The sequence below is a fragment of the Ovis aries genome, chromosome 12, assembly GCF_016772045.2.
Source record: "Ovis aries strain OAR_USU_Benz2616 breed Rambouillet chromosome 12, ARS-UI_Ramb_v3.0, whole genome shotgun sequence".
Classification (NCBI taxonomy): Eukaryota; Metazoa; Chordata; class Mammalia; order Artiodactyla; family Bovidae; genus Ovis; species Ovis aries.
In genome coordinates, this window is record NC_056065.1 from 26,036,969 (window position 1) to 26,056,555 (window position 19,587).

The 19,587-nt window shown below is 46.8% G+C and overlaps 1 protein-coding gene across 5 annotated transcripts in view; it reads right to left on the bottom strand.

Moving 5' to 3' along the window:
- Positions 1–18,962, bottom strand: part of SUSD4 (sushi domain containing 4) — a 137,125-nt gene extending 118,163 nt beyond the window's left edge. Inside the window, exons 1-4 of one of the 5 annotated variants that reach the window (XM_042257113.2) lie at positions 17,867–17,972; positions 16,882–16,998; positions 16,432–16,561; positions 16,014–16,166 (exon numbers count right to left, since the gene is read on the bottom strand). In XM_042257113.2, coding sequence (XP_042113047.1) covers positions 16,014–16,166; positions 16,432–16,492 — 214 coding nt within the window. In that variant the 5' untranslated portion in view covers positions 16,493–16,561; positions 16,882–16,998; positions 17,867–17,972. Of the gene's footprint in view, positions 1–16,013; positions 16,167–16,431; positions 16,562–16,881; positions 16,999–17,866; positions 18,041–18,218; positions 18,779–18,938 lie in introns of those variants that run through there. The other 4 variants (XM_060396339.1, XM_004013618.5, XM_060396338.1 and 1 more) reach the window with 4 other exon arrangements.
- Between the last annotated feature and the right edge of the window lie 625 nt (positions 18,963–19,587).

Consider the following 19,587-nt stretch of genomic DNA (forward strand, 5'->3'; position numbering starts at 1 on the left):
GATTCCAGTGCTGTGAGAGTTCTGATGACAGAGAGGGCTCTCAGAGCTAAGGAAGCCAAGGACTGTCCAAGAGGGCACAGAAGGTGTGCAAAGGAGATGTAAGCTGTCTCCTCAAGGACAGGAAGGCTCTGGGAAGGGAGAGAGAGGATGGCAGGTAATGTTTCAGGCCTGGGTAAAGGCCAGCTGGAGGGCTACTAATCCTAACCCTTATCCTAACCTTAATTTAGGGTTAAATTCTGCCCTACCCTTGTTTTTCCAAGTCAACAGGCCATCTGTAGTGCATCATCTTTCTTCGGGAACTCTCAAAAGATAATGTGGCCATCTGGCTCTTCAACTTGTCCCTTCATCCAAGAACGATATTGGGAAAATAGAATTTACGTGTACACTGAAGGCCCAAGGAGAAACGGACTTGCTGCAGCCTCCTGTGTTTCCTTGCAAGTTAGCTGACGCTACATCACCGAGAACATGACCCAGTTTAGCAACAACATCAACACAGCAGGGACTAGAGAAAATGCCAAGTATTAGAAGACCAAGGCGTGTGGGAGGTGAGATGCACACAAACCATGCCGCAAACTGGAGGTAGAGACCAGTCCAGGCTCTGCTTTTGATTAAAGCCTCTGGTAGCCACACTGCATGAAGGAAAGCAAGAGAGAACAATTTTAACAGCAGCAGCAACAACAGACTCTCAGGAATCCGCCCTCGAGTGTGGCTGCCCAGGGTGCAGAGGTGATCCTCACGGGGACAGGGCAGGTTTACTCCCAGTCTTAGATCCTCTGTGCTTGGGGGAGCCCCCAGGGATCTGGGTCTTCCTTCATCTGGAGGTAACAAAGGGCAAAAGTTCTGAGCTCATTACCATGTAAATGAGAACTACAAGGCAGATTTTCAGCAAAGCTGCTCTCAGGGGATAAATGCCCTGCCACCTCATAAAACCATGCAGGACCCTCTTCTATTAATTCAAAGCCCAATGGGGCTGTCCTTTAAACGACTCCTTCCCCAAATCAGGACCTGGCATTCCAGGGTTGAGGAAGCTACAGACAGGCGCCCTCAGCGGCTAACAGGCTTTTTCCCCCCAAAGGGCTCTGAGTGGATCACAAAAGGGATTTCCAGGCATTCTGGCCAAAGGCTAGGATCCCATGACCTCTGGCCACAGACTCCCAAAAGCAGCATCCCATCCGCAAAACTATAAGGAGATTCTTGAGAATGAGACACAGCATGCAGCTGGAGGTAAGAGAAGGTGGATAAAGCTCTGGGTCCCTGGATCCAGATGCAGTTCTCAATTCATCTTACTGTCCTACCTGAGCCAGAAGATGCTGGCCCAAATGCCTCCAGCAGCAGAAATACCACAGGGAGAAGGGGGAGGCGGAGAGGGATACACACAGACACGCTGCCTTCTGAGACCTCCGGAGCACCTTTAATGAATCCCCTGCCTGCCTCACATGTTGAACTGCTTTTTCCAGGGGCGTCTGTGAGCACACTAAAGGGGCTGACTGGGCTTGGGCCAACAGCTCTTGAGAAGTTGCTCTCTGCAGCACAAGGACCTTCTCCATCCCCAGAGGCAACTATTCACTGAATGCACCGGGCAGCAGGGCCTGAGCAGATTGGCACGTTCCATTTTGCAGCAAAAGAGCTCCTCCAGCCGCCTTGACATCATGTCTGCACAAAATGAGCTTTCACAGGGGTCAGGACCCACACGTAGAGAGGCATTTCCACACTGAGCAGAGCAAATTTGGGGAGGATTTGGGAAAGTGAAAGGCAAAAACTGGCCCTAGGCACAGCAGAGAAGTCTCCTTCCAGACAGGCAGTGCTAACTCTGTCTCGTATTTATAAAACGCCTGTCTTCTGACCCTGCCTTCTCATACCTGCACACCTGGCCCCCGCGAAGTGTAGAGGAACGAGCCTTGTTGCCCCTGATGTACAGATGAAAACAAAGCATGGAGAGGTTAAGTGACTTGCTTCAGAGGTGACAGAGCTGGTCACAGGGGGTGGGGGTGACAGAGGGATCACTCTCTGGCAATCGCACCTTTGAAGATTAACCGACAGCCCGAGAAGGCTGAATCTTTGAAGGACCGGTGGACAGGGCTGCCGAAGGATGTGTGGAGGAAGGACGTGCATCCAAAGCCCGGAGCTCATAAAACGTCGCAGCCCACCCCCCAGGAGCTCAGAGGAAGGGGCAACTACAAGGCAGAGGGCCCATGGGTACTCTTACTGTGCTCACGAACTCCATCCCCTCTGCCCAACATCCCCAAGAGGGGAAACACCCAAAGCCACCCTGGGCCCCTTAGTGGCTCTGTCCAGCTCTAGTTCTCAAGTTAGCTCCATCGTCCCCGTGAAGGCTGGAAAAGACGGTGACTCTCCTGCAGTCAAGCCTCAAACATCTCTTCGCAGATTCTCCATCCTCCCAAACAGCCTTCCTCCCTCCTGCCCTGCTCTCCTTTGTGTCCAATGGGTGCGGGCATCCAGAATTCAAAGCTTAAACGTCATCCTAATAACAACAAAGATTAAACCTCCTGCCTTCAAAAAGAATCGGCCATCAGTAGAATCAAGTTCTATTGTTATCATTGTTTTATTATTATTACTATTGCCAGTGTGGCACAACTCCTCACCCTCCTTACTGGCTTCTCCTCTTTAGAATGTGGATGTTTAAACATGCATGTTTCCTGGGATTCCTCCTCAGTCCCTCTTCTACACTCTCTTCCTGGGAAAGTGAAGCCTCTTCCCCGCCCCCCACCACCCCCAGCTCCTGCCCCGCTCTCCATGTAGCTGACGGACAAGTCTAATCTCTGGCCCTACTCCCTCTCCTGGGCACCTGAGTTTTCAACTGCCTGATGGACAGATGGTGTCCAAATGTAATTAGCTGGGCATATGGGTCCAACCTGCCTTTCCAGCCTCCTCTCTCGTCTCTTCTCAATCTATCTGTCCTTTACTAATGCTATCCTGGGCTAGTCCTTGTCTTTGGTACATATTCTTTCTCAATCTCAGCATCTGAGCATTACTCAATCTTCAGCATTACTCAATCCTCTCTCCTGGAAAAATAAGAAAAGCATCTCTCAACGAATACCTTTTACGCCTGGAAAATTATTTTACTGTTCGAGACTTTGCTCAAGTGTTCTCTTCTTTGATAAGCTGCCCCTGCTCCACCTCCATCCCCAAAGCCTCCAATATAAATCTCCATCATAGGACCTGCCACAGGAATCATGACAGTGAGTTTTACACTGGGGCCAAGGATCAGTGACCACCAGGTGATTTTAATACCACACACCTGTCTCAGCATGTGCTATTGGGTGTTGTCATGTATTTGTTATACTATATTCCTTCAAAACAAAGGAAGCTCTTGGTAGGCTAACCCCAGCATAGTCAATGTAGCAAACATCCCTTATTCATGAGCAGTTTGTTGGTGATGACGTTGATACCTCACATAGTTATGGTACTTTCCCTACTCATGCATTTGATTCTCACAACAATTATGGGAGGGAGATGGTCCAAATATTTCACAAATAATGAAACTGAGGCAGCAATTAGGTTACCATCACTAGGCTAGCTGGTGACAATAGCAAGGAAAACTGACTGTGTACTTTCCACTGGACCCTACATGGCTCCAGCTCTTTGCCTCAAGAAATGAAGACATACCCACCAAGTCATCATTACCAGCAAAAGAGCACCTCCCATTCTATAAAAGTGGTATAAACAGATGGGTGTTATTAAAAAAAAAAAAAACTGGTCTACCATTTACAATCCAATGGTAAAAATCTGAGCAAGCCCTTTAAAGGATAAATAGAAATAACAATTCCAAACTATTGAATTGTTCCACACCAGAGGAACTCAAGTTTCTAAAAGATTATTCTCCTGTTTTAAGTATAATTTAAAATTATAGAGGTGGCCCCAATGAGCCACTGAGTATATGCTGTCAGACATGTGTGCTAAGACGCTTCAGTCATGTCCAACTCTCTGCAACCCCATGGACTGTAGTCCACAAGCCTCCTCTGCCCATGCAAATCTCCAGGCAAGAATATTGGAGTGGGTTGCCATACCTTCCTCCAGGGAATTGTCCCAACCTAGGGATCAAACCAGTGTCTCCTGTGACTCCTGCATTGCAGGAAGATTCTTGATTCAAGATTCATGAATTCTTGAAGATTCATGTTGGCAGGAAACCCACATGCTGTCATACAACCATTTAAAGTTGCAGATTCCACTCCCAACAGAAACTGTGAAAATGTATCCTTGGGTTAGATTCTGACACTGAGACTCAGTTACCAGAAGCAGTATAAGAGACCATGGAGAGCCTCTCCCAGGATTAACCCTCTAAACCTATCAAGTTTCTACAAAACAAGTGGATTCTGTTATCTCTGCCTGAAGAGAATCAGAATCTTCTGATTTTAAGTGTTTCAGTTAAGTCCAAAGGATTCTTCTATGTCCTGAGACTCTGAAACTGGGCACCAGCTACATCAGTCACAATGTCGCACAACATCCAAATTGTAAAGAATCCACTGGGAGAATGGATTTTCTTTCTTTCTTAAAAGAATCTCTCTCTTGCTGGTTCACCCAATTTAATCACATATATCTTTTAGAAAGACAATCAAATCAAACAAATAAGGACTTTTTGTATTTTGGTTACTTAGAGAAAAAGGTATATTGAACCAGAGTGACCCTCCTTGTTTGGCTCTGCCCCCTCACTGGTAATTCCAAGACACAGAAGTCACCAATTTCAAACAGAAACATGAGATAACCAGGTTGAACTGTCATTTCCAAAAACACCTTACTCTTCCTTTCTCTTGAGAAGGTCAATTGATTGAGATAATAACGAAATGAGCACCCACCAAGCTTACCAGGGTCTGCAATCCCTCTCACCTCGAAGGATAAAATTCCATTTCTGGAGACCAGACATCTGCTGGATGCACTCACAATTGTGCCCACCCAAAGTCCCCCGCCCTCCTTCTTTACAGTGACGTAAAAGGGGCTCTCAAGTTTGCTGCCACTGCCAAATAACGTCAAGAACTATTCTGTTTTACTTCTCTGATGCTCCCAGATTACCTTGTTTCAGATTAACAAAGCAATTACAATACTCTCAATTAAGAAGCTATTTTACAATGCCCTTTCAATTCCAGTTGGTGAGCAAGTCACTGAATTATTTCTATTTTTTTTTTCTTCTTGAGGGGATAACTTCTTCTGTCTTTGAATAGTACAGCAATCTTTTTCTTAAAGAAGACAAAATATTGGGCCAAGTTCTTCCCTAAAACTTAGTATCGTCAGCTCATACCATCAAACATGGCTTCCTGGACAGTGGAATAAGCAGCTCTCAGATAGCATCAACTATCAAACCTTATTCTTACTTCAAAGTTAACTTTTTTGAAGGAACTTTTTAACATGCTCATGATCCTCAGGTATAATTTTTCTTTTTATGTTTTGATATATACTAACTAGATCAATGCAAAGAAATAGAGGAAAATAACAGAATGGGGAAGACTAGAGATCTCTTCAAGAAAATTAGAGATTCAAAGGGAACATTTCATGCAAAGATGGGCTCGAAAAAGGACAGAAATGATATGGACCTAATAGAAGCAGAAGACATTAAAAACAGGTGGCAAGAATACACAGAAGAACTGTACAGAAAAAGATCTTCACAACCCAGATAATCACGATGGTGTGATCACTCATCTAGAGCCAGACATCCTGGAATGTGAAGTCAAGTGGGCCTTGGAAAGCATTGCTACGAACAAAGCTAGTGGAGGTGATAGAGTTGAGCTGTTTCAAATCCTGAAAGATGATGCTGTGAAAGTGCTGCACTCAATATGCCAGCACATTTGGAAAACTCAGCAGTGGCCACAGGACTGGAAAAGGTCCGTTTTCATTCCAATCCCAAAGAAAGGCAATGCCAAAGAATGCTCAAACTACTGCACAATTACACTCATCTCACATGCTAGTAAAGTAATGCTCAAAATTCTCCGAGCCAGGCTTCAGCAATACGTGAACCGTGAACTCCCTGATGTTCAAGCTGGTTTTAGAAAAGGCAGAGGAACCAGAGATCAAAGTGCCAACATCCTCTGGATCATGGAAAAAGCAAGAGAGTTCCAGAAAAACATCTATTTCTGCTTTACTGACTATGCCAAAGCCTTTGACTGTGTGGATCACAATAAACTGTGGAAAATTCTGAAAGAGATGGGACTACCAGACCACCTGACCTGCCTCTTGAGAAACCTGTATGCAGGTCAGGAAGCAACAGTTCGAACTGGACATGGAACAACAGACTGGTTCCACATAGGAAAAGGAGGATGTCAAAGCTGTATATTGTCACCCTGCTTATTTAACTTCTATGCAGAGTACATCATGAGAAACGCTGGACTGGAAGAAACACAAGCTGGAATCAAGATTGCCAGGAGAAATATCAATAACCTCAGATATGCAGATGACACACCCTTATGGCAGAAAGTGAAGAGGAACTAAAAAGCCTCTTGATGAAAGTGAAAGTGGAGAGTGAAAAAGTTGGCCTAAAGCTCAACATTCAGAAAACGAAGATCATGGCATCTGGTCCCATCACTTCATTGGAAACAGACGGGGAAACAGTAGAAACAGTGTCAGACTTTATTTTGGGGGGCTCCAAAATCACTGCAGATGGTGACTGCAGCCATGAAATTAAAAGACACTTACTCCTTGGAAGAAAAGTTATGACCAATCTAGATAGCATATTCAAAGCAGAGACATTACTTTGCTAACAAAGGTCCATCTAGTCAAGGCTATGGTTTTTCCTGTGGTCATGTATGGATGTGAGAGTTGGACTATGAAGAAGGCTGAGCGCCGAAGAATTGATGCTTTTGAACTGTGGTGTTGGAGAAGACTCTTGAGAGTCCCTTGGACTGCAAGGAGATCCAACCAGTCCATTCTGAAGGAGACCAGCCCTGGGATTTCTTTGGAGGGAATGATGCTAAAGCTGAAACTCCAGTACTTTGGCCACCTCATGCGAAGAGTTGACTCATTGGAAAAGGCTCTGATGCTGGGAGGGATTGGGGGCTGGAGGAGAAGGGGACGACAGAAGATGAGATGGCTGGATGGCATCACTGACTCGATGGACGTGAGTCTGAGTGAACTCCAGGAGTTGGTGATGGACAGGGAGGCCTGGCGTGCTGCGATTCATGGCGTCGCAAAGAGTCGGACATGACTGAGCAACTGAACTAAACTGAACTGAACTAGATTATCATCATCTGGATTTAGAAAAGGCAGAGGAACAAGAGATCAAATTGCCAACATGTGCTGGATCACAAAAAAAAGCAAGATAGTTCCAGAAAAATATCTACTTCTGCCTTATTGACTACACCAAAGCTTTTCACTGTGTGGATCACAACAAACTGTGGAAAATTCTTCAAGAGATGGGAATGCCAGAGCACCTTACCTGCCTCCTTAGAAATCTGTATGCAGGTCAAGAAGCAACAGTTAGAACCAGATATGGAACAACGGACTGGTTCTAAATTGGTAAAGGAGTATGTCAAGGCTGTATAAGTGTCACCCTGCTTATTTAACTTATATGCAGAGTACCTCATGAGAACTGCTGGGCTAGATGCAGCACAAGCTGGAATCAAGATTGCCAGGAGAAACATCAATAACCTCACATATGCAGATGACACCATGCTTATGGCAGAAAGCGAAGAAGAACTAAACAGCCTCTTGATGAAAGTGAAAGAGGACAGTGAAAAGCTGGCTTAAAACTCAACATTCAAAAAAACTAAGATCACAGCATCTGGTCCCATCACTTCATGGGGAAGATGGGGAAACAATGGAAACAGAGACAGACTTTTATTTTCTTGGGCTCCAAAATCACTGCTGATGGTGACTGCAGCCATGAAATTAAAAGACGCTTGCTCCTTGGAAGAAAAGCTATGACCAACCTAGACAGGATATAAAAAAGCAGAGACATTACTTTGCCAACATAGTCAAAACTATGGTTTTTCCAGTAGTCATGTATGGATGTGAGAGTTGGACCATAAAGAAAGCTGAGAGCCAAAGAATGGATGCTTTTGAACTGTGGTGTTGGAGAAGACTCTTGAGAGTCCCTTGGGCTGTAAGGAGATCCAACCAGTCAATCCTAAAGGAAATCAGTCCTGAATATTCATTGGAAGAACTGATGCTAAGGCTGAAACTCCTATATTCTGGCCATCTGATTCGAAGAACTGACTCATTGCAAAAGACCCTGATACTGGGAAAGACTGAAGGCAGGAGGAGAAGGAGAGGCAGAGGATGAGATGGCTGGATGGCATCACCAACTCAATGGACGTGAGTTTGAGCAATTTCCAACAGTTGGTGATGGACAGGGAAGCCTGGCATGCTACAGTCCATGAGGTCACAAAGAGTCAGACACAACTGAGCAACTGCACTGAACTAAACTAGGTTACATCTACATCATATAAATGAAAAGAGAGGTTTAAAGGCTAGATTCCCCAGGTGGCACCAGTGGTAAAGAACCCGCCTGCCAATACAGGAGACATAAGATGAGGGTTCAATCCTGGGTCAGGAAGATCCCCTGGAAGTGACATGGCAACCCACTGCAGTATCCTTGCCTGGAGAATCCCACGGACAGAGGAGCCTGGAAGGCTACAGTCCATAGGGTGGTAAAGAGTCAGATATGACTGAAGCGACTTAGCATGTGGAACAGCAAAGAGGAAAGTCTTGACCAACAGGCCTGACTGCTTATTGGTTTTTGTCTATTTGTAGGACGATTCGATGCACATGAGTTTGGGTGAACTCTGGGTGGTGGTGATGGACAGGGAGGCCTGGCGTGCTGCATTTCATGGGTTCACAAAGAGTCCTGAACTGAGATCAAACTGCTAGAGAATGTTTCTTCAAGTTAAAAAAGAAAAAAAGAGGACAGAAAAAAAAAAATAAAAATCTCATCCTCTCACTGTGTTAAGAAAATTAAAGGTGGTGACTCACGTAAAGACACCATGCAAACCATAACACTCTAAACGTGTATCAGCTAAACTTAATGTCAATGCTTGACCACATGACATGGAAAAGGACCCCTCCAAAGAATGCTGTCTCACTGGGAATGATAAGCAGGAGGGGAGGGTGAAAGTCTGAAAGCCACCAGCAGAAGGCCCCAGAAGCCAGCCCTTTGTTTTTACACCCTTTGCTCCTCTGGGCAGGTAAGACTCGGAGCGTGCCTCGTTCATTCTCACCACCTTCCTCAGACAGTCACAGCGACAGGAATGGAGATCAAACACATCCTGATGGGTTCATGAGTGTCTAACCTCTTCCTTTTCTCCATCTGGAGTCAAGGTTTTGGCACTGTGGCCCTCACTTTGTCCTAAGTTGGGAGATTCTGTTGTTGTTGATTTGCTTGTATATTTCCTGCTTTTGAGTCACAACACAAAAAGAGTGCCCCTAGAAATGCAAATAAAAATCATGCCTGTTGGAATGGCTATTGTTAAAAAAGATAACAAATAATAAGTGTTGTTAAAGATGGAGAGAAAAGGGAACCCTTGCACACTGGTGGTGGGAACGTAAACTGGTGGGTACAGTCACTGTGAGAAACAGCATTGAGGTTCCTCAAAAAATTAAAAACAGAACTAGCACATGATCCAGCTATTCCACTCCTGGGCATATATCCAGAGAAAACAAAACCGCTAATTTGCAAAGATGTATGCACCCTCATGTTCATAGCAGCATTATTTACAATAGCCAAGATATGGAAGCAAGCATAATGTCCAACAGCAGATGAATGGATAAAGAAGATATGGTGCACAGTGAAACGGCCATCATCAAAAAGTCTACAAACAATAAATGCTAGAGAGGGTGTGGAAAAAAGGGAACCCTCTTGCATTGCTGGTGGGAATGTAAATTGATACAGCCACTATGGAAGACGGTATGGAGACTCCTTAAAAAGCTAGGAATAAAACCACCATATTACCCAGCAATCCCACTACTAAGCACATACCCTGAGGAAACTCAAACTGAAAAGACACATGTACCCCAGTGTTCACTGCAGCACTATTTCCTGGAATATGGCTAGCTGGAACATGAAAGCAACCTAAGTGTCCATCGACAGATGAATGGATAAAGAAGCTGTGGTACCTACATACAATGGAATACTACACAGCCATAAAAAGGAACGCAGTTGAGTCAGTTCTAATGAGGTAGATGAACCTAGAGCCTATTATACAGAGTGAACTAGGTCACAAAGAGAAATATAATATTGCCTACTGACACATATATGTGAATCTAGAAAGATGGTACTGATGAATTTATTTTCAGGGCAGCAGTAGAGAAAAAGACATAGAGAGCAGACCTATGGACACAGGGGAGGGGAGGAGAGAGAAGGTGAGAAGTATGGAGAGAGTAACATGAAAACTAACATTATCATATGTAAAGTAGATAGCCAATGGGAATTTGCTGTCTGACTCAGGGAACTCAAACAGGGGTTCTGTGACAATCTAGAAGGGTGAGGTGGGGAGGGAGACGGCAGGGAGGTTTGGGAGGGAGGGGACATGGGTGTACCTATGGCTGATTTTTGTTGATATGTGACAGAAAACCACAAAATACTGTAAAGCAATCATCCTTCAATTTAAAAAACAATTTTTAAAGAAGATATACACCATACAGTACATATAATGGATTATTATTCAGTCATGAAAAAAAATGAAATGTTGCCATTTACAACAACACAGATAAACCTTGGGACATTGTGCTTGGTGATGTAAGTCAGAGAGAAACAAATCTCTACATTTTCATTTATATGTGGAATTTAAAAAATAAATGAGTATAATAAAACAGAAATAGACATATATACAGAGAAAAGCCTGGAAGTTACCAGTGTGGGGAAAGACACAACAGGGGAAGGGAATTAAGAGGAACAAACTACTAAGTATAAAATAAATAAGATACAAGGATGTGAAGCACAGCACAGGGAATATAGCCAGTATTTTATAATAACCTTAAATGAAGTATAATCTAAAAAACTATGAAATCACTGTTATACAACTGAAAGTAACGTAACACCGTAAATCAACTATACTTCAATTAAAAAAAGAGTTCTGTTATATCAAAGTGTATGGGCCAAAGTTCCAAAATATTCAATAACTGCGGCTTAAAGGGAAATACTTGGGTGGAAATATAAAAAGCAAAAACATGCATTTAGCGATTAGCATTTCCATGCTTAAGGAGAAAGCTTACAACTAAAAGGATAATCTGGGTCACCATGCCTCACTTTCTAACAGGGTGACCCTGAGAAATAATAGTTCCTACTGCGAAGAGCTGTCATGAGGATTAAATGAGTTAAAACATGTAATGTGGAAAACAGCACTGGCACAGAGTAAACACTGTCTAAAGGTTTGCCATTAGTACTACTATAACAATTAACAAATTTTTATCAGTCACTCAGATGTTGGCCACTTTAAAAACTGTCCCATCTTTTTCCAATCTTTCCTGGTTAGCAACAGTTAAACCATTTGTTCTTATGAAAACAGACCCATAAGTTGAGAAAATGAGGTATCTGATACATGAGAATATACAGCTGATGCCTCTGTCCTCAGTGTTATATTTGGTTTTGGTGAAACGTGACTGTGTTTATAAACAAGTTAGAAAAACCTATTTTTCTCCCCCTTTCTCTCCCTCAATTCAAAGGCAATGATCCCAACTGACCTCTTTAGACACACTGCTGCTATGTGTGGTTCTTTCAATTATCAAACACCAAATGAGCTTACAAAATAAGACAAGGATCAAAGAAGAAGTCTGGGAAAACCATCTTCTTCATCAGTATCAATAAGTAACACTAATTTTAAACTGAATTAAAAATCTATGTGAAGGGCCTCCCTGGTGGCTCAGTGGTAAAGAACCCATCTGCCAATGCAGAAGACACAGGTCTGATCGCTGTCCCTGGTCCAGGAGGATCCCACATGCTGGGGTGCAGCTAACCCCATGCGCCACAACTACTGAAGCCCAAGTGCCCTAGAGCCCCTGCTGCACAACAAGAGAAGCTCCTGCAATGAGAAGCCTGTGCACCGCAACTAGAGGAAACCTGGGTTCACTGCAATGAGAGAAAAGACCTCACAGCAGCGAAGACCCAGCACAGCCAAAGCTAAATAAATAAAATTATACATACATGTATATATACATATATATGTAAAACAAAGTCTTAGAAATCATCCATATATTATATAAAAGAAAGTCTTAGAAATCATATACATATAAAGTCTCAGAAATAAGCCCATTAAAAAAAAAGTATGTGAAAAAATAGTTTAATGCAAGCTTCTGCATTCAAATTTTTGAGAAGAAACCAGCCCTTACTTATCTGTTTCCTAGGGAGCAAGGACTACGTTCCCTTATCTGCTCATCCCCCAGGCAAGCAAGACACTCACAAAAGATGAATGGATAGAGGGAAAAAACAGAGTTGGTTTCACCCAGAGTACAGAATCCATCAAATTCTTATAATCACAGAATTAAAGAATGTGAGTGATATGGAAGGAATTGAGGGAAGGCGAAGTTACACCACTTGCCCAAAGCCACGGAGCTATTTAACAGCAGAGACTGGACTCAATCTGTCACCTCTATAAAGAAGGCAGTGCTCTTGAGGTGTACAGAGCTTCCCAGCTAAGGGCAAGTCGCTGTGGCCTTTTGGAAGCTTTTGAAATATGCCTCTGACACCAGGGAAAGAATCATGTGGGTGCTTTCCTTCACATATCTAATCAATATTTCCTGGAGAGCGATCTTCACCTACACTCTTTGTTACTCTCAGGAATTAAAGAACCACTGACTCACTCTCCAGCTCGCCACTTCAGGCCTCTGAGATGAGAGATTTGCTACTGGTGGTATGAAATCCTTCTCTCGTGTCTCCCAGAGCTTTCAGATTTCACTTCAGGGATAAATCAAAAGCGTTCCCATGCTGCTTATATTAGAGTGGGCTTTTGTTAAAGAAACATGCTTTATAGTTTGAGGCGTTGGGACTTTTGTTTATGAACCGAATTAAGTACAGGTTGAAACTGTGGCTTTTAGACATAACATCGCAGGAAAAGTTTATGCTCCACAGTGTAAGAAATCTTTCTCAAACTCCAAAGGACTAGCACCTCCAAATCAGTGAGCCAGGCAGACAGCGTTTGTTCCTGTCTCCTGGCACACAGCTCAATGCTACAGCCACGTGGCCCAAACAAGACCTCAAGGAGCTTAAGCCAATAGTACTAGTGACGCAACTCTGATGTGCAGACAGGGCAGCCCCTCAGGGAGTGCCCTGGGTCAGAGACTCGGAAGCAGAGAAGGGAAACAGCACAGCTCAGATGATGTTATGTTCCCGCTTTAAACCCTTAGTGGCCGCCACTGCCTGCTGTGCAACACTCAGAATCCTCACTTGGGCTTCCAAGGACACTTACAATAGGCTTCCAATCTATTCGCCCTCTTTACCTGCTGGTTCCCTGCACGTATACCATGTTCTGGGCTTCCCTGGTGGCTCAGATGGCAAAGAATCTGCCCACGATGCAGGAGACCCGGGTTCGATCCCTGGGCCAGGATGAACCCCTGGAGAATGGAATGGCTACCCACTCCAGTATTCTTGCCTGGAGAATCCCACGGACAGAGGAGCCTGGCAGGCTACAGTCCAAGGGGTCACAAAGAGTCAGACATGACTGAACAACTTGTACTCTTCATACCATGCTCCAGAAGATCTAGACTGTTCTCTCCCCCTGAACGGTCCAAACATGTCACCAACTCCTAGCCCTGCACAGATCCTATCCTCAGTGCCATCTCTCCCCTGGAAACCTTCCCGAGTTCGCCACCAACCTCCTAGACCACCTCCAAATGGAAGTGGCCTGAACTGCCATGACACTCCTGCGCTTTTGTAACTGTCCATGGCAATTATTTTCTAAATTGTGCAGCAGTAATTCGGAATCTTTTTTCTTGCTGTCCATCAGCCTTACTGAGCACCTTCTGATGCCATGCTGGGTGCCCGGGACATGAAAATAGATAGAGTCAAAGTTCTTGTCTTCAGTGGGCTTACAGTCTCGTGAATGAGACACCATAACAAAGGGTTACACTTAGCTCAGGGGAGAAATGAAATGTGAAAGAGATCATGGCATTTTAAGTTGGGTCTTGAAGAGAAATGTGTTCATCGGGCAAAAAATAGGAAGGAATGGTTCTTCAAGGTAAAAAGAACATTATATACAGCAGTGTTCGGCACAGGGTGGGGACAAGCTCTGTGTTTCCTGAATGAATAAAACAAGTGGGGAAGATTATAGATTGGTTAGTTCCCCTCCTCACTACTGTCTATGTTTACTGAGTGTGTTCATGACCCCCATCCATCACAGCAACCCCAGAAACTAGGTAGCGTCATCCTCATTTTATGGATGAGGAAACTGAGGCTTCTAAGACCCAAAGCTGCAAAGCTATCAAGCAGCAGAACTTGGCCCCTGTTCCTAATAATACGTTGTTGTTGTTTAGTTGCTCAGTCATGTCTGACTCTTTTGCAACCCTGTGGACTGTAGCCCACCAGGATCCTCAGACCTTGGGATTGCTCAGGCAAGAATACTGGAGTGGGTTGCCATTTTCTTCTCCAGGGGATCTTTCTGATCCAGGGATTGAGCCTGTGTCTCCTGCACTGGCAGCTGGATTCTTTACCACTGAGCCACCAGGAAAGCCCTCCTGATAATACAAGGATGCACTAATGAGTTTGCCCTCAAGAACCTAAATACAAACCAAACTCTTAGCTCTCTTCCTCTAAGCTAGGGTGGACCACTCCAGCCAGTGATCAAATACCCAAATACCATCTCTGGGAACACACACTGAGAAAGAAGAAAGAAGCAGCCAAAGAAGCCGTGCTCCATGCGGGCTCCAGGCACAGCGAGGTCCTGTGTCTCCCCATGAACCTGGTATTAGTCCTCTCACACTACAGGTGTTAGTGGTCCCTAAGGTGGGCACTTTTTCCTTAATATACAAACAACTACCTGGAAAGAGCTGTCCAAAGGTCCCCTCAGGCCAACTCAGGCTCATTAAAGCTCTCCTAGGGCTCCAAGAATTGAATTGACCCTCCAGCTTTCTAGGACAAAGCATTTCATTTTCCATGGAGTTCTTCCCCTCCCCTTTTTTCATCTGATCATTTTCTCAATTTCTCCCGTTCCAGTTCAGGCTTTTTCTGTCACTCTTGTATCGGGCACAAGCTTTTTTTTTTTTTTTTTTTTTTTTTTGCCTAGCTGAGACTATTATATCTTGCTATTGGCATGTTCCTTTTCCATTGAAAGCAATAAAAAATGAAGATCCACATTTCAGAACAGTGTCTATTAAATAGGCACCTTTTTTATGGTTGGGGGAAAAAAAAAACCAGCGCTGAGTTTTAGCACAGAGTTTCAGCTCTGTATACCACCAAAAGATCAGACACCTGGGTGAGACTTCCCCACTTTTACAGGTCATTTGTATTTGGGTATTGGATAGAGGTGGCAGAAAATCCAGAATTATCTTAATCCAACTTATCTTAATGAATACTTTAGTCTAAAGCATTGCTAATCAAAGTGTGGGCTTCCCTTGTGGCTCAGCTGGTAAAGAATCCGCTTGCAATGTGGGAGAGTTGGGTTCAGTCCCTGGGGTGGGAAGATCCCCTGGAGAAGGGAAAGGCTACCCACGCCAGTATTCCAGCCTGGAGAATTCCATGAATCAAAGTGTAGTCCTGGGACCAGTAGCGACTGCATCACATGTGAGCTTGTTAGAAATGGAGATTCTCAGGCCCAACCCAGTGATTTGTATGCACATGAGAATTTTAGAAGCACTAGTCTGGAATTAAGATGAACTTGATTTAATAAAACCCTCCTGGACCCTCCATGTGGATTTCTTTCCTAAGAAACAAATCTCTGTATAGTGAACTCCTCAAAACATCATCCACCACCTTTCTCCACCCAAACTGTTTATTCATGGAAGAATTTTGAAATGATAAATCATCTTCCAGAAATCACACTCTCAGCCTGAGGGAAGTTTCAAATGGCACAAAGCTGATGGTCAGCCTTTCTGCAGCACGTGAGAACTAAGAAGGGAGAGGCGACAAGTGACCCTCTGCCCACCTTCTTCGAGGCCTTGAATCTTTTTGCGGACATCTTCGCCTCTCAGAAGAGAGGAGTGAAAGACGTGTTGTACAGTCACATGGGTGACTATTGTGGGAGACTGGGGAGGCTGTGCTGGTTCCGGAGATCTGAGATCCTTGAAGGGGGATGGCTCTGTAAACACAAACGGCAGAACCAAGGGCCAGCCTTCAAATCCAGGCTGCGCTTGGACTTCACACTTCTAATAACAACAGTCAAGAGACAGGTAGATGAACCCTCGTTAACCTGTCATCTAGATCGGAGAAAGGGATGGAAAAAATGGAGAATCAGGTGCCCCTGGTTTGAGGAAACGACGAGCCAGAACTGGAGGCAAGAGGAGAAAAGGGAGGTAATGACCCAGCCCTGCTCAAGGCTGTGCTGCCCACCTGGTCCTACTCACCCTCCAAGTGGAGCAAAAGACCACGCCAGGAGAGGCTGTCACCAGAGCCCAGGCAGGCCATACAGGTGCTGGCCTAGCATCCCTGTTGACGTTGTCCTCTATGAAGAGGACACCTGCCTCAGAGACATTTCTATTTAAAAAAAAAAAAAAAAAAAACCACTAAAAAAGTTACCTCTTGTTGAAAAACCAAAGCCCAAACATAACCAGCTCTGCATCTACAGCATCTTCTCACTAATTCCCATAGAGAGGCACATCACAAGAAGCTCCTTTAGACTCTGGGCATCTTTCAGACCTCTAAGTGCAGCACCTGAGTTATCGATTACTCCCTGTTAAAGCCCAAGTTGGTACTCCCCTCCCCCACTTCGGCTAATTTTTCACTCCTTATTTCCATCTTCACCTTTGAATTCTCTAAAACAGCAATATTTTAAAACACTAAAATGGTTTACTTACATCATTCAATACCTGCTTTTCCAGCAATTATGACTTATTTATGTATTAACGTTTGTCAGCTCCAGACACATGATACTGCCCTTTCAACATGCCCACATCAGCAAGCTCTCAGAGAACCTGGAATGAACAGCAATGAGCAGTGGAGGCAGAAAGACTCTAAGGCTCTGAAATTCAGACAGAAAGGCATCCGTCTTCCTCTACCACAGCCAAAAGACAGCCCTGTCCCCCAGAGCCGAGTATGTTAGAGATTAACCACCTATGGGGACTGAGGCTCTGAATCTAATTTCAGCTAACTTCCACTTCACAGAAAAGCACTCGGCTTTACTTCCCCTGTAAATCGGGCTGAATGAGCCAAGCAATCCTCCAAAAACACATCTGAAGGAAGACCTCTACATCCCCTCCCCACCCCCAGCGCGCACGGGCATGCCTCCCAAGGCGAGAGAAAGTGAACTTTCAAATAAACCTGTCCTGCAGCCAGTCTGGCCACGTTTCCAGATCCGTCACATTCACAAAGGTGATTCTTTGCAACTCTCGCCTAAATCCAGAAGCTGAAACCTGACCTCTGCCTCCTGAGGGCACAAAGGTCCACAAACTTTACTCCTTCACCACAAACGCACCACTTTCTCTCTCTTCCTGTCTCTCTCTCTCTCTCAGTTTCTCTTTGGCCAAAGTGAAAATAATGGGCCAGGCTTATTGTCTTTCCTTCCGAGAAGCCAGGCTGGGTGGCTAGTGGGAAGCTCCAGACAGAATGTGGGTGTGTGAATCTGTGCAGGCTCCACAGAGGAATTTTCTGGGAACTCCAGGGGTTTTGAATGAAGAAGGGTGGTCTCGGGCTGGGACACGGGGGCTCCTCAGGTTCTCCGGTACCCCCAGAAGTCTGGAGGGTTGGGGGGAGGTAGGGACTGGAGGGGCCAGGGCTGTCCTGCCAGCCAGGCTCCCCCACCCTGCCATCCCAGGCCCTCCCGGCCACCGCGGGGTCACTCACCGCCCGTGAGCTGTGCAGGGCCGAAGCACAGCGCCAGCTGAAACCACAGGATCACGGCCAAGAGTCTCTGGGGGGACTGAGGCTGCTGCTGCTGCTCTAAAAATCCATCTCCATTGCTCGGGTTCATTCCATGATACATCTTTCATCCACAGAGGGCATCCGGCTTGCAAGAGTCTGCAACCAGGAGCGAACACGACAATACCCCAGGCTGCCGGGGCCCCGGGGCCACGCTCCCCTCGCCCCTCTCCGCCCTGGGACCCAAGCCTCGGTTTCCCCGGCTCCATCCCCGTTCCTCCCCCGCGCGGGCCCCCGCCCCCTTTCCCACGGCGAGATTTCCTCCACACACACACACCCAGCGCGGGGTACACTGAGTAACAGCCGCCACGGGATGCTGCGCGTGCAGCAGGGATGGAGGAGGGGAGGGAGGGCAGGGGTTAGCGCACACTGGCTCAGCGCCGGTCCCCGGGATTCAGCGGCTGTGGCCGCGACAGGAAAGTCTAAAGCCTTTCAGCCTCTCGAGACTGAAAAAAACACTTTTCCCTGGGCCTATACATTTCACTCTTAGGGATCTCACGATGTGGCCACTGGATCGCCCCAGCTACTTCTCTGGTTTTCCCCAGGATCGGGATGGGTCCTACTGCCCAGTCCCCAGTGAGATTTCTCTGCGCCGTCAGGAAAAAAAAAAAAAAAAAAATCCTCCCTCGGGGAGCGGAACCAGACACCAACTCCCCCTCCTCGGCCTGCGCGCGCCTCCCCGGGATGGAAAGCCCCTTCCAGGGCTCTCCGTCTTACCTGTGGGTCTCATGCATGCAGCTTCCTTCCCTCCTCCGCCTCCTCCCCCCGCCAGTCTAACCCGCATCTGTGCGCGACCTCTGCTGCCGCCGCTGCGCGAGCGAGCGAGACGGAAGCCTCGGCGGCGGCGGCGGCGGCGGCGCCCGGCTCCAGCTCCCCCCGCCCGCGCTCTCCCTCCCTTGGCTCCCGGAGCGGACGGGTGCGGGGGTTGGGGTGAGGGGGGGCCGGAGGATGGCAGCCCGGCTGCGCGCCCCCGAGCAGGGGCCCGCGCGCCCGCTACCTGAGCTCGCGAGCGCGCGGCGGCGGCGGCGCGGAAAGAGGGAGGTGGCGGGGGCGGGGCGGAGGCGCGCAGCCGGGACACGCACGCGGGCACGCGCCTCGCAGACCCAGCCGGCGCCGCGGCTGGGGAAGGGGCCTCGCGAGCGCCGGGAGGGGGAAGGGCCCCGCCGTCGCCGCTGCCGCGACCAATGGGAAGCCTGCGCGCCTGCACCTGTCGGGACGCCAGGCGCCTGGCGAATGGTTCCCACACGCCTAAGGCCGGGTCGCCCCTTCGCTGGCGCAGGACCACGGCGGTCCCCGCCTGAGCTGCGCGCGAGCCCGGGTGGCCTCCGCGCGTCCTCCCGTGCCCCCAGGGCGCCGCACGGCGGGAGAGCGCCCCGCTTTAGGCTACTGCCGCGGCGGTGGCTCCGATCCGTGGGACAAGAGTGAACAGCCCGGCCGGTCCCCACCCCAGGACCCTCACCACCGAGCGGGTTCACGTGGGCAAGGAGGGCAGGTGGCCAGTTGCCAAAGTCTCTTCTTTTCCAGCGTTTAGCTCTCCCTACCTCTCCCACCACCATCCCCAACCCCGTCCCACCAAGGCTCTGCGTGTCCCCTTGGGGCCCGGATGACACTGTTCTCCCTCCCTGGCTCCCTTGTTATTTGCCCTT